The 15378-nt window shown below is 37.0% G+C and overlaps 1 protein-coding gene across 1 annotated transcript; it reads left to right on the top strand.

Moving 5' to 3' along the window:
* Positions 1-667: 667 nt before the first annotated feature.
* On the top strand, positions 668-14055 carry LOC139729388 (sulfotransferase 1B1-like). Its single transcript, XM_071640316.1, has 7 exons — positions 668-797; positions 5325-5492; positions 6277-6536; positions 7246-7363; positions 9258-9355; positions 11587-11770; positions 12263-14055. Exons 2-7 carry the CDS (start codon positions 5333-5335, stop codon positions 12370-12372), a joined length of 930 nt encoding a protein of 309 aa, XP_071496417.1. The 5' UTR covers positions 668-797; positions 5325-5332; the 3' UTR covers positions 12373-14055.
* The last annotated feature ends 1323 nt before the right edge of the window (positions 14056-15378 follow it).

Raw genomic sequence — 15378 nt, 5'->3', positions numbered from 1 at the left:
TCCTATTTATACCAATGATTTAAGATGAATGAAGAAGAATGATATCCTTCGCTCTAAAATATCATTATAAAATTGCAGTATATGCAATATAATTGAAAGCTAGGTTTGCCTTTATTGTAAGGATGTGAACTTGCTCTTATATGTCCAAACATAAACTTTAAAAATAATACAATCATCGAGCTGATCATCATGGTGTTAATGTCTATCTGTCATAGTCCTCTACAAACCAGTAATAAAAGAAACTGTTTAGTTGTGTAACACTTTGATCACCGTTTCCACGAAATCATTTTGACGCCACGATCTATGTGATCTAATGTGATTAGACCGAATGTACCTCTATATTGTTTGACAGATTTTGGTAAAACTTTTTTTATTCTGTAACTTTTACGTTATGATTACTCCATCAAAGTCTAACAAAATGGAGAACAGACAGGCCTTACTGTCTTGTGGCTCACGAGATCGCACACACATCGATCATTCCTCCTATATCTGCTGCAATTTATTATTGACCCAACAATGCATACAATAACTGCAAACTGTTATCATTAGCTTTTTTTCATCCTGACCTTTGATATTATACACATAGCATACACATTAGAGATGCATTCGAACACGGATACCTTATCAGCCGGTGTGCAACAGTGTAATTACTGCATACGTACGTGCACATGGTGCAGGCAAGTACTCATTTGGTCTTGCCAATATCAACGGCCAATCAAGCATTCTGTTCAGCTGTCCTTACACGATTGTCCTATTAACTTGACTGCGTGCACGCAAAAGAGCCTATACTTGGCAAGGTAAATTTGCTGTCCGAGTATATAACTATATTAAAAGTAGATATCACTTCATATTGTTTAACCTATTATGTTAATAATGATAACAATGTGCACATTCTCTTCCGTATATCATCTATGTTTCGCGGGTAAATTATGATTGTAATGATGATGTAATGCAATGGTGGTGATGTTCAATATAGTGTTATCAGGATGTCGTAACGTTTTACCCTATCATCTTACCATAATTATCTTATCATTAGAATCACATACACTTTTATCATAATCATAATCACATCCTGAAAAATAATGTGTCACAATAGATAGTCATTTTCACATCATAATCATTCATGTAACTAAACTTTTTTTTCCCTCCCAATTTTATCAGATTTGCTTTCGAATGAAGAGAAGGAGTTCAAATTCAAACGATTTCAATGCAATTTGAAGGTGTTCATATTCAAGCAACGCTCGACTGCTCTCTCGGTTCATTTTGATTCTTTTATCATTCATTCGTTTCATGTCATTCCTTTCAGTTTATATTTCGTTCAGTTTTGAAAGAAATTTATTCAATTTAAGGAGGTAAAGTTGGCATTGAATTCCGCTCCAGCTGGACAGACGTTCAATTTCGTCCCGAGTACAAATTTTAATTTACTTATTCTTATTATACTTAATTTACTTATACATGTATATAACAACTTCGAACGTTAAACATGCAAATTCAGTCACCATAAACAAATTCTTTTATATATTATTTCATGCCTCATAAAATGTCAAGTTTTCAATTTTTTAACTGTTGAAATATTTGATTTAATAATTCCTTCTTTATTTCAAAGTTTAATTTAATCAGTTAATTTCAATCACACTTTATGTATTTCTCTTCTTTCTATTTTTTCCAATTCCACTTTCTTTATCATTATTAACAATCAATATGGAGCTAACATTTACGAAATGGTCATATCTCTAATTTTTAACACGTCCAGATTCATGTATGGTATACATTTTTTTTAACCCTCTTCGTCATGGTCGATTTTTTACCTTCCTCGTGTCCAGATTATAATTATGTACGTTGCTCGACCCAGGCGTGTGCATGGCAAGAGCATTTGTTTTTGTTTTGTTGTTGTTGTTTTTTCGTCTTATATCAACAGTAAACTTGCTGGTTATCAATGCTTCAGTTACTATATATGTTTACAGTTCTGTTCATATTCAAGATACATGTATTATTGTAATCTGATTCTCAAGCAGCAGCCATTAAAGTCAAGCATAAATGGATGTATAATGCATGCATGTATAAATATGCGTATGAAAGTTGTTGCTTCGGATAACGGTTTGTCGGAGAAAATGAGAAAATTAATTTCAATATAAGTCAAAGATCCCACTTCACCGTACATTTTAGTTTGCATTCAAACAGATGAGTTACTGCAAAGAACATAAGCAACTGAAAAAAAAGCATTGCCCAAATGCTGTAAATGAATTTGAATGCATTTCGTGGGTAGTTTAAATTCGCTTGAACTTAAATGACCACATCGTTAAATCGAATGCAAATCTGATGAAATTGGGCTGAAAACCCCATGTATAGATATCATAATATTATCAATCATGTCACTGTATTCCGTTCACTTTGTGCAATGATGATATGAGTGTATAACAATCAAGAAAACTGTAGCATGTTCTATATATTGTTGTATCAGATGCACGTCGCGAGCTCGACACTCACGAGTCATACTGCCCACGAGCATGAGTCACACTATAAACAGGAACTACACATAGACACCTAATGAACAAGACCCTCGAGCTCGCTTCAACTGAAAAATACCCAAGATCTCTAAGGTTAATGAGCTCGACACTCGACAAAAAAGGCCCACCAGCTCGACATTACATCACGGTGCTTACAGGGTCCTATTTACCATTGGGAGCAGTGATTAAAAAAGATGTACAAGAAATTTCATTGATGCATATGTGTAAGTCAGTTGTATCATAAAAAATCCTACCATAATAGAATTTTGCAATAAGACCTTAAATATAAAGGACACATCACTATTTTTCTCAATAAACCGTAACTGCAGACGGGTTAGTCTGGAAACACTATTGCTCACATTTTGTAGGCCTATGTCTAACCATACTTATAACATTGATCATACTATTTTAAATTCTTACATTGGTTGTTCTATCCCTAACTCACATTTTAGAACTATTTTGAAGCACTAATGTTGGGTTTTTAATTTTCATGTGCAAATGGTAAGTAGGTCTAAATGTCTTTAATGTATAGGCCTGTATAATACGTTGTTTCGAGCTCTTGAGCCTTTTATCCCTATGTAGTTTATTCTTTATTAAAAATCACACCCGTCACACGGACGGCCGGCCTAAAAAGGCCTTTTAGTGATACATACATCAAACATCATAAGTAATACAAAATATATAAATGTATCATGTAAGACATACAGATAATAAAAAATAATTTGACATAACAAAAGAGAGAATATGGTGGGCTAAATAATACATAAAAGAGGTAATCAGTTGTGGGAATATAATAAATTGTTACGGCACGTTAAAAATAAGGTTGGCAAAACTGGCTACTTGACAGCACAGTGACTCTGATGACATTAAACAAAGGAATTGTTGGTAAATAGGTAACTGAGGGAAAGTAGGATCTCTTTCTGACATAGTACTGAATAATTGTGATCTGAAATCATCATTATGCAGAACAAATCATAAAACAATGAAAGTCATCTTCAACATCACCAGAATTACAGATTATACAAAATCTTTCATCATGTGGGACATTTTTATAACGTCCGGTTTCAAGGGCAATTAGGGACACAACCACTTCTGAACAGAGCTAATGCTCGCCTATAGTGTCGAACTCATGAGCCTGCATATTTTGCCCATGGTGTCTAGCTCATAAGGGGCTGCTTTACTTAGTGTCTAACTGTAATAGTGGGCCTGTTTTGCTTGATGTCTAGCTCGTGCTCTCTAAAATGGTTAGTGATTCGGTTCAGTCGGTAATGCGTCTGCCTCCAGAACAGAGGGACTCCAATCCCGAGTCTTTTCCTATGCACGTATCTCCTTTTAATTCAATGAGATTGCTTCAGAGGCAAGGGTTAAGACCTATGAACCAAGATTTGGTTGTTTACTTTGTATATGGTAATAATATGCAGATAACATTAAAACATTGGAACAAGCTGATACTAAGCATGATATATATGAACGTGTTGTAATAATATGCAGTCGGCCTACGCTGTTGACTATACAACAGACTGATGTGTCTGTTTTCAATCCGATCGAAGTTACCATTGTTGAGTTCTTTCTTTACTCAAATGGGATTGTTTTGATATGAAGTCATTAATTTGAAGGAAAAAAAGAGTGAGATCCATACATGGCAGAATTTGTCTGTAGGAAGACAGGGAGGGTTTACCAGTGGTTGATTTTTATTTGGATGAATATGGGACTGTGGTAAGAAATGCAGTGCTCTCCGCTTACAACGAACGCGCTTATAACGAATCTATCTTTATAGCTACTTGTATAACGAAGTCAAACTTCAGGTTCCAAAAATTATCATCTTAAAGTCTATGGTACACAATTTTTTTTTTTTTTTTAATCACGGTTATAGCAAAATTTTTGTTGTAACCAGTCATTTTAGAGCGCCATTGACAAAGGGAGAAAAAAAAGAAATGCTGACCGCTTAATACGAAAATCGGGACCAGCATCTGAACAGAGCGTCCTTGCCATGGGCGTGATGGGTGAACGCTTCACATTTCAGTGTGTTTAAATTCACTCAGCAAAGAAAGAAAGTGAACATTTTTTTCAAGTTTAGAAATTTCATACCACACTGCAATAGAATAATGAAATGCATATCAATAAAAGAGGAAATTTCATTCTAATACAAAATTGGTGAGGGCAACACAAAGAGGAATTTAACGCCTAGTGTGATCACGCCCGTTTTTGTATGAAAAATCTGAACTCAGATCCATTAAAATTTGGACTCGGTAGAAGCTCCAACTCTTTCCCACTTTCTGGAAAGTCAAAGACAGATTGAAAATCCAATCGTACAGTTCAATTAACTTGGTTTTTTTTTCTCTCTCATTCAAATACAAAGCCATCGTGTATATTCTATCTCCAGAATCCATTGTTGCTAAGAATCTGCATAGGAATATAAACTGATTTGGGCATTTTTATTGCCAATTGTTTTGGGGTTTGTTTTTTTCTTTCTTTGCACCTTCCAAGAGAAAGATGTGTGTGATAATTCGGGCGTTGATATACCAGTATAGGAAAGAGGATAACATATCCTGTATTTCATTCGATTGTATATTGCAGTCTTGTATGAAAATTTTGAATTTGAAAAGAAGTGTTCAATTTCTTCTTTTTTTTCTTCCTTTTTCCTTTTTTTTCACAAAATGTTATCGAAGCAAAATACGGTGTACATGTTGACATGTCATTATTAAATTTGTTTCAATCACACTCCGATTGGAGCCATCGGCTTAGCCACAGCATGAAATTTTATTAGTAGACAGACTCAATAACTGCATAAATATTAACACTGATTTGTCCTGACAGAGATTAATATGGCTGCCCAGAGTTCGGAGAGTCCACCGGAAGCAATGTTTCAATATTGTCATGATGGGATATGGTACCCCACGGTCGTTGTCAAGTCCAGCATCGAAGCACTTCGATCATTCGAAGTCCGTCCCGACGATGTCTGGATTATCACGTTCCCGAAATCAGGTAAAAATGGAGGGAAATGGGGGAGGGGAGAGGCTTCTTTATACGCTTGATGTGATATAAAATGCTCTCGCGTGTGTGTGTTTGTTTGTGTGTTGAATTTGTGTGTGTGTATGTGTGTGTGTGCGTGTGTGTGTGTGTGTGGGTGTGGGTGGGTGTCCTATAGGATAGATGTAGTTTTGTTTGGTTGGTAGGGGAAGGGTTGGTTGGGTTTTTTCATGAATGATTTCATAGATTTGTAAAACGCATGTTTGTTTTTTATGTATATGCTTTTGTAAGTGTGAGTTACATGATTCAGTTTATTCTATTCATTTGGTATTTAGTAATGTCAATACTTTCTCGTGAAAAAAATTGTCAGTAGGGTTGATTTATAATCGAGTTGTTTATATTGAAGAGAGATGATTTGCAGTAGGCCTATAAATGGACAAATGGATTTGTTTGTGTTTTGAATTGCATCTGTTCCTTTTATGTTCATGTTACATCCAGAATGGGTTGATTTAGGAATGAAATCAATAAAATATCAAGGAAAAAAAGTGTGTGTGTGTGTGTGTGTGTGTGTGTGTGTGTGTGTGTGTGTGTGTAGTGTGTGTGTGTGCTGGGAACAAACTGGGAACAATGCTTACCTATAGGAACCCCATAGTTTGCACTCCATGTACGCGCGCATACACATGTGTTTGAGCGGATAAGATTGCTACCTCTAGATATACATTAATTATATACTTTAGTTAACGTGATTCCGATTCTGATGAAATGATGACTGTTTTAAAATGTCGATTCTTCTACGAAGGAACCCACTGGATGACAGAAATCGTAGCTCTCATCTTGAACGAAGGCTACCCGGAAAAAGTTGATCGTACTCTCCTTTCCTCTGCTGCTGAGATGATTAACATGGAGCAGAAATTCCCGACGAAGATAGAAGACGTGGGCAAGGTCCAGTTGGACATGTCGCCGTTCTTGGATGTGATTGATAAAGCGCCCTCACCGAGGGTGATTCTCACGCATCTCCAGCTGAATCGCTTGCCCCGCGACATGCTGAAGAAAGCAAAGGTTGGTTGGATAAATTGAGGTTCAAGAGCTGTCAGAGTTACCATACCGGTCCATTTTAACGTCTTATGTTCGATTAGTACAGGACATGCCCAGACGAGCACGATTGCTATCAAATTAATCTTTGCGAAATTTCTGCGTGGGCAGTATCACTCCCTATGTACATAATGTCCTATTCGCTCATCTTTCATTTTCAGTATATAGGATGGATGGAAAAGTAATTATTACATATTATCATTCGCATCTTCCATAGAGAATGGCTGGTCGTTATGCAATAAGACATTAATAACTTGTCTTCCTATATATGCGTGAGGCAGATTAATGCAGATGCTTCAACTATTTTTCAGTGGCGGCATCAAACATAGATTCCAAAGGAATAAGATTGCTGTGACACTATCTCTTGGACCGCTTGGTCGGATACACAGTACCGGTATATCATTATGGATTCTAACATTTGGGGAATTGCTGCGTATTCACCTCTCTATACCATAGCTAACACATCGATCGATATCGTTTTCATTAAATAGGGCAGATTTTGTATGGCTTAACGTATTTCAGAGGTTTTGTCGTTCAATCTTTTACGGTAGGCCTACATGTCGACACCTAATCCCCTGTATGCTATCAGGTATAATACGCTTTATGTCCGATTGTATTTATTTGTCATATCCTTTCTTTCGATTTTCTGTTCCGTTTCTATTTTTTTTTCCTGCAGGCCATCTACTGTGTCCGCAATCCGAAAGATGTAACCACGTCATGGTTCAACTTCATGTCGGCTTCTGAGATTGTGAAGTTCAAATGGGAGGATAACTTCGAGCAATTCCTGCAGGGGAGTAAGTCTTTCCTTCTGGTGCTGTGTCTTCTTTTTAAATTTTGTTTTTCAGTTGCAAACATATCATAGTTTACGTATGCAGAGATATATAGAACATTCTTCGTCACAAAGGGAAGAATAGGTGCAATTTAATGTGTATATGCCCCGTGGCGTATCTAGGGGGGGGGGGGCAAGGGGGGCACGTGCCCCGGGCGCCACTCCTTGGGGGCGCAAAAACGAAAAAAAAACGAAGAAAAAAAGAAGAAGAAGAAAAAGAAAAAAAAACGAAGAAGAAGAAGAAGAAGAAAAAAAAAAACTCGCCCGGAAAGGGGGGGGGGGGGGGGGAGGGAGAATGGTGGGGGGGGGGGGCAGGAAACCAAATCAAACAAGAAAAAAACAAAACATGATGATGACGCGGACAAAATAACAATGTTTATTGTGTTCACACAAGAATTCCATGTTCTGTCAGCTGAAATACAAAAATTTTCGGCTCGCTCGCTGCGTTCGCTCGCCAAAATTTATATAAATAAAGAAGGTAAGAACAAAACGTGATGATGACGCGGGCAAAATGACAATGTCTTTTGTGTTCACACATGTCATTTTATATTTAGCAGGCAAAATGTTTCACGGAGCAGCGGCTGCAATTTCTTTCGATCTGAAGCGATCGCTAATTGGATCAAAAGAAGGCGCCAACGGTTTCGAACATACGGGGGGGGGGCGCAAAAAAATCAAGCAAGATAAGAACAAAAAGTAATGATGACGCGGAAATATACAAATTTCGGCTCACTCGCTCGTACAATTTAGAGTATTTTTTTCAAGTCCACAGTTTGTTGGTATAAATCGTTATCTATAAGGCCGTCACTATATCTTGATTATTAGTTGTAAGATTCAATAAGCAAAAAATGACAAGAATTCAATGTTTTGTAAGCTGAAATACAAAAATTTTCGGCTCGCTCGCCAAAATTTATCAAAAAAAAGAGAAGAAGATAAGAACAAAACGTGACGATGACGCGGACAAAATGACAATGTCTTTTGCACATGTCATTTCATATTAAGCAGGAGCAGCGGCTGCAATTTCATTCGTTCTGAAGCGATCGTCAATTGGATCAAGAGAGGACGCCAACGGTTTCGAGCATGGGGGGGGGGGGCAAAAAAAAAACAAATCAAAAAAAGATAAGAACAAAACGTAATGATGACGCGGAAATATACAAATTTCGGCTCACTCGCTCGTACTAATTTAGAGTACCAGTATTATAAGTCCTCAGTTTGTTGGTATGAATCGTTATCTATAAGGTCGTCCCTATATCTTGATTAGAATTGTAAGATTTAATAAGCAAAAAATGACAAGAATTCCATGTTTTGTAAGCTGAAATACAAAAATTTTCGGCTCGCTCGCTGCGCTCTCTCGCAAAAATTTATCCCAAAAAAAAAAAAGAAAAAAGAGATAAGAACAAAACGTGATGAAGACGTGGAAATATACAAATTTCGGCTAACTCGCGCGTACTAAATAAGAGTACTTTTTAAATTCCTCATGCAGTTTGTTGGTATAAATTGTTATCTATAAGGCCGTCACTATATCTTGATTAGAATTGTAAGATTTGATTAGCAAAAAAGACAAGAATTCCATGTTTTGTAAGCTGAAATACCAAAATTTATCAAAATTCATTACATTTAAATCATCCTCAGAAGACCCCTTTTAAGTGCTTGAAAAAGCATATCATGTGGACTTTGTTTAAAGTCCCTACCGGGATGGGGTTGGGGTTGAACACTTTTTCAGAAATTAGGGGCGCAATTTTCGCGCTTGCCCCGGGCGCCGTTTTCCCTAGATACGCCACTGTATATGCCTTTTCTTTATCCTATTTTAAAGATTCCTCATGTTTCCTCTGTTTATGATATCTTCATTTATTTCGTCACAGAAATGCACTGGGGGTCATGGCCTGCACACGTCAAACAGGCCCTGGATAATAAGGGAGAGAAGAATCTACTAATCGTACAGTACGAGGAGCTCCTGCGGGTAAGAAAGGAGAAAAAACCTTGGTCACGTGTGGGGCACATCCGTCAAACAATCAATAGGCATGATAGGCGTGATAGAAATCCGGTTACAGTTCGTTATTCCAAAGGTTCATTATTCCAAAAGTTCATTATTCCGAATGTTCGTGATTCCGACAATGAAATACGGTTCGGTATTCCCAATGTTCTTCATTTCGAAGCTTTTTTATTCTGAAAGTTCATTATTCCAAAGGTTCGTAATTCTGTAAATGAAATAGGGTTTGATATTCCTAATATTTATTATTCCGAAGGTTCGTTAATCCGAAATTAAGATTAAGGTTCATTAACCCGAAAATAAAGTAAAGTTCGTTAATCTGAAAAATGAGGTTCGTTATTTCGAAACTTCGTTGATCCGAAAATGAAATAAGATTCAAAATTCCGGAAATGAAAAAAAAAGTCAGTGACAAAATACGTTGTTTTACTTTAAAAAACAAAACAAACCTAAGATAGGGCCTATCACGCAATGAAATTTTAATGAAAATACGCGCATGCACATCCACACACACGCTCAGACATGTACAGACACGCACAATTACACTCACGATACACATACACTTATCAACGAGCTGGAATATTATAATCGTATAATCTGTAATTTTGATTTACGAAGCAAAGAAGAATTTTCTCCCCCTCCTCCTCCGTCTGCGACCCTGCCCACCCTCCCCACATCATCAATAACAGGATAAGCCATGACGCAAAAGTAGGAGCCACTGAAAGGCCAAAAAAAAAAATAATAGTGATAAATAAATAACGTATGCGTGGAGGGATCATCCCCTTTGAAATGATCCTGCGATCTCTGCTTGTTATTATATCAGTCCCTTTCACCCTCTATAGCTATACTCCATATTTAGAAATAATGCCCCGTCTTCGCCACAGGTTGTTCAATTTTCGGAATAACGAATTTTATATATTTCTTTCGCCGTTTAATAAATCTTATTTTATTTTCGGATTAATGGACTTTCGGAATATAAACCTTATTTCATTTTCAGTTTAACGAGCTTTCGGAATGATAACCTGTATGTCACTTTCGGATTAACAAACCTTCGGAATAACGGACCTTAAGAATACGAACCTTCGAAATAACGCCGTAATTAGTGTTTTGATAAACGAACCCTTTTTACTTTCGGATCAACGAACTTCTACGAATAGAATTTATGTGTTTTGGAAAAACAAAACCTTCGGAATATGGCGATGTTGTTTTTTTTTTTCATTTTCAGATAAACAAACCTTATTTTATTTTTTGTTGAACAAACCTTCGGAATAACGAACATCACCAATAAATCCGAACTGCCATCATACAACCCGTCATCAACAAAGGGAAGTGGGTACAATGTGTATAATGAAAAAACCTAACCCGTTCAATAGATTGTTCGCCATAGTCTTTCACGGTTTATGAGCATAATAATGATACACTTAATTTGGTCCAATTAATCACTCATATTCTCATAGGGTAGCAAGATATCCTCTTGAGGATCCATTAGCCACGACTTTTACTTTGATTACCCCTGCGATTCCTGGTACCCAAACCAAATTTTACATGCGGCGGGTCAGGCGACGGGATTTCGGGGGTGAAGAGTTTTATCTATAAGGACCTTCCAAAGACACCCTTGTCGGTTAAGGGGAATTGCGAATCAGTTGAAAGTTATATCTGAAAGAAAGATCGAGTATGATTTTAAGGAAATCAGATAACAATTTGCGAAGTTATGAAACTGTGAAGTTATTCTTATTTTCACAAAATTTCTTGCAATGGACGGTCACTGTGAAGAAGGAAATGAATGAGCTGATGACAATCGTCATGATTACAGTACCTCTCAGTTTACAGTGATCGCGAACAAAAACCGGCGAACTTCAGTTTTCAGCTACAAAATTGTAAGATATTGAGTTATCCCCGGCAGAATGACTTCAATATCATGGTCAATCAGATGTAAGGATTATTTTGAGACGGTGGCGTATACAATCATGATAGCGTTCGGACAACTCCACTATTCAAGAAAAATTTGATTAAAAAGAGAAATTTTGATTGAAGTTATTACTGTTTTTCCTGCAAAGTTTTTCTCTTTCTTTTCAGGGTAACTTTTAACTGGTCCGGAACTTTATGACATCCTGTAGCGCTTTGTTGTTTCATCTGATTTTTGGTGTACATGATTGTATAGCCATACAACTAGTTAACTTTTTTTTCCTTTTGATGTTGGATAGGATCCAATGACAGGTATCAGGAAAATCGCCGAACACATTGGGCACCCTCTATCGGACGAAGTTCTCGAACGAGTTGTGACGAACAGTACGCTTTCTCAAATGAAGAAGACGTATCACAAGCTCGCAGAGTCTGGGCGCGAAAATCTCACCCGAGGCCCGGGTGTGAATTCGTTTCTCAACAAAGGTAAGTACTCGTATCATGTACCCGATCCAGTGTTCTTTAATCTCAGATTGAAGCTTTTTGTTTTTTTTTTTTGCTTTTTTAAAGCATAGTAATTATGAATTCTCTTGCTGCTTGCATCACAGATCGTACGTCTATACCGAAAATGTGAATATGGTTCAATTCATTTTTATGTGAATAGTTCATGAATACGTACAACTCGAATGATATCGAAATTTAAACCATGTGTGATATTTGCTCTTTTTACTTTGACTTCTTTTATTACTCTGCAATGTAGGGGTAGGGGAGATGCAAGCATTATTGCATAAATTTTGTATCATTGCCCACTAGTCTTATTTTACGGCTTTCTGTGTCTTTAGAATTGCCCTTTCGCAAAATAAACATGAAGGTAATTTCCTTTATTGTGCTAACATTCTGATTGTTTCTTATTGGTATATAATAACTCGAGCAATTTTTTTTTTTCCATTGTCTGTTGCTGTTGCCTTTTTGTCACAGGTAAGACCGGGCAGTGGAAAACTCGCTTCACTGTGGCACAAAATGAGATCTTCGATAAATGGTATCAGAAAGAGATGGCGGGAACGAACTTCAACATATCCTTCGAATAAAATGGAATACCCGTGTACAACACCAGTAAGGGGGGAATCAAAAACGAACTAAGGTTTGTGCAGAATTTTCCCTGTTTAGGGCATAATGGGTTACATTAATGTCATCTTACTGCACTTAGTCACAGTGTACTGTGAAACACTCTCACCAAAATTTGTTCCGAAATTTCAGTTCGGGGGTTTATGTGAAAATAAATTTGGCAGTTCCTAATAACTAGAAAATCTACTGCAAAGATTTGTCTGTATAAGATAATGGGATTCCAGTAATGTAGATGAGACGATGATATCATATTTGTACAATCTGATTGTAACTTGTATAATCATTGTGACTCTCACACCTGGAGTGTGGTAAATCGCACTTAAGCTTGTGTATTATACGCAGTCGTCTGTATTTTTAATACGAGGTTCAGATGGGTACAAATTACGAGCTCAACACCACGAATCACACAGCCCACGAGCCATACAGCCCACAAATCATACTGCCTATGAGTTATGCAGCCCACGAGTTTATGCAGCACACAAGTTATGCAGCCCAACGAACTACACAATAACCACGAGCTCTATAGTCCACGAGCCCGACACTACGCAAAAAGAGCACACGAACTCTTCGTTCCATCATGGGGCTTAATGTTTATGTATTGTCGAGCTGATGGGCCTATTTCGCCTAGCTAGTGTTGAGCTCATGGACATTGACTAGTGTCTATTTCATGGGCCTGCTTTACGTAGTGTCTTTGCTGTAGTAATGTCCGTTCACTTTGTGTCTATCTGTTACTCTATGACTCGTGGACCCTTAGATAGTTTCACTTCTAGCTCGTGGGCCGTATGACTCGTCAGTGTTTAGCTCGAGGAATGACCCCATTTAGTTTTCCTGAGTACTTTGAAATTTTCTCTTAATACCTTTAAGTTCGTAAGACAAATCGAAAGATAAGTATGTGGCATCTTTTTAATACAGTTAACATAAATTTGATTGATACTCCGATGTATAGTGTTTCTCCTTTTGTTCTTCGCTACCGTCACAAATTCAATTATTCTTGCGTATATTGTACACTGTACACAAAATTATATCCACCACGTAATCTATGTAATCGTACTGACATCCATAACAGTACAGTGTATCTTATCTGTCCAGGGATAATTTCCGATAAAATTTTTATTTTATGCTAGTTATATTTCCGCCATCATCATGTTACTGGATACCATGCTTTCTTATGCAAACTTTGAATATCAACACATTAATTCAGATTGGAAATAAATGAATTAAATCAAGGGCAGGGTGCTACCGATCATACATTGAGGTCTGGTTGCCTGGAGCAAATTCATTCACTAGGGGGCAAGTAAAATAATGGGGGCCGGGGGTGCTTGCCTGAGAAAGTTTAAAGAAAACTTGCCCATATCATACTCATTTTGTAAAAACTATTGTTTTTTTTATGCCCTGTTGGGCAAATTTGAAATTGAATAACCATATTTTTGACCAAATCTATTGAAGCTTTATTATCCTTACAATGAATAAAATGATATCTGTCCCGTCTGTTTATATTATTTTGTTCAAAGCATGTAAAAGGGGAAGAGTCTGATTATTACCCAGCTGTCCTATAGTATAGGTGAAGAAATACATGTATATAGGAGCTTGAATATGATTTGAAGCTTTGCATCATGCTTATATTGATAAACAATGCATTAATAAATATGGACATAGAAAATTATGCTTGTTCATTCCGTCTTTTTCCCAGTCCTATGTTGTTCTACATTATGCAACTTGTAAAACCGATGGAAATGTCTTCAGTCGAGCAACTAATTACATACTTTATGCCATGACAAGTTAATGTATACCATTTAATTACTGACTCACACTATTTGGCTCAGCATTCACACAGTCATTTTGTATGATCTGTATTAGCAACCGGTGATTCAGCAATAATTTTGTTGCTCATTTCTCTAAACAGAAAGCACACACTTTATACTCGTAACATTTCAAATTCTAGCCTTCCCTATTCCTTCATCCCCCCTTCCACACACACACACACACACACACACGCACACACACACACTCTCTTTCTCTTTCGAGACAAATATTGTAGTCAGATTCAAAAAGAAAGAGGAATAAAAAAATCCCCTTCAAGTGTCTGTATAATCATTATCAACAGCCAGATACAGTTTTTCGCCAAGACGCCATCTGCATCGTAGCCTTCACAATCCAGCTGTAGTCAAGTGGAATTTATATATGTGTGTGTGTGTGTGTGTGTGTGTGTGTGTGTGTGTGTGTCTGTGTGTCTGTATCAGCAATTCACCTACTTATACCCTTTACTGGGAAGGAACACTGACTTTAATCTCTCACATCAGGACTTTTTAAAGGAGAAAAGCCAGTCCAAATATAAGTTAGTCGGGTAGGAAGGAGTAAAATATTACGAGTTCAACGGTAAAATTTTGATAGAAATCGGGGGAAAATAAGGAAGTTAGGACATTTTGAAATTTCGCTGGCAGGAAACGGTTCTTGATCGGTCAATAATGAATATGCAAATACAAAGTGAGCGTGTCATTTCCCCACAACTTGCCACATGGTTTGTACACAGGATTGTTCATTCAAACGCTATTATGCCTTAGGCTCAAATTCTGGTTTATCTAACTGAATACTATTCTGAAGTTATTCAACCGAGAATAACAAATAAGACTTCCATGACAGAAACATTGAATTTTCGTCATCATTTTGTACACGATCAATGGAAAATTGTGAGGTTATGATATGATTAGCTCACTAATTTCCATATTCATATCCACTGTTCAAGAACTTCTTTGCAGAAATTAGCAAAACTTCATAATGTCCTTATTTTCATCCGGTTTCAGTCAATTTGTTATCACTAAACTCGTAAGGTTTTACTCTTTTTTATCAAACTAATTTAAATTTGGACTGGATTTCCCCTTCAACTTTGGTTGCAACGACTCCAACGATATGTCAATGATATAATTATACGTTCAGGGAGGAGCTCTCGCTCCTGACAATTAAACCTAACA

The sequence above is a fragment of the Diadema antillarum genome, unplaced genomic scaffold (genome assembly GCF_040938485.1).
Source record: "Diadema antillarum isolate AM-2024a unplaced genomic scaffold, OU_Dant_1.0 seq00000238_RagTag, whole genome shotgun sequence".
Lineage (NCBI taxonomy): Eukaryota > Metazoa > Echinodermata > Echinoidea > Diadematoida > Diadematidae > Diadema > Diadema antillarum.
This window is presented reverse-complemented; position numbering and strand designations above follow the sequence as displayed.

Excerpts from the sequence above, each read along its gene's own strand:
- LOC139729388 (XM_071640316.1), top strand. The coding sequence starts at position 5,333 with ATGGCTGCCCAGAGTTCGGAGAGTCCACCGGAAGCAATGTTTCAATAT. Across the intron at positions 9,356-11,586 it reads AGTACGAGGAGCTCCTGCGG|GATCCAATGACAGGTATCAG; the intron begins GTAAGAAAGGAG and ends GATGTTGGATAG. Across the intron at positions 11,771-12,262 it reads GAATTCGTTTCTCAACAAAG|GTAAGACCGGGCAGTGGAAA; the intron begins GTAAGTACTCGT and ends TTTTTGTCACAG.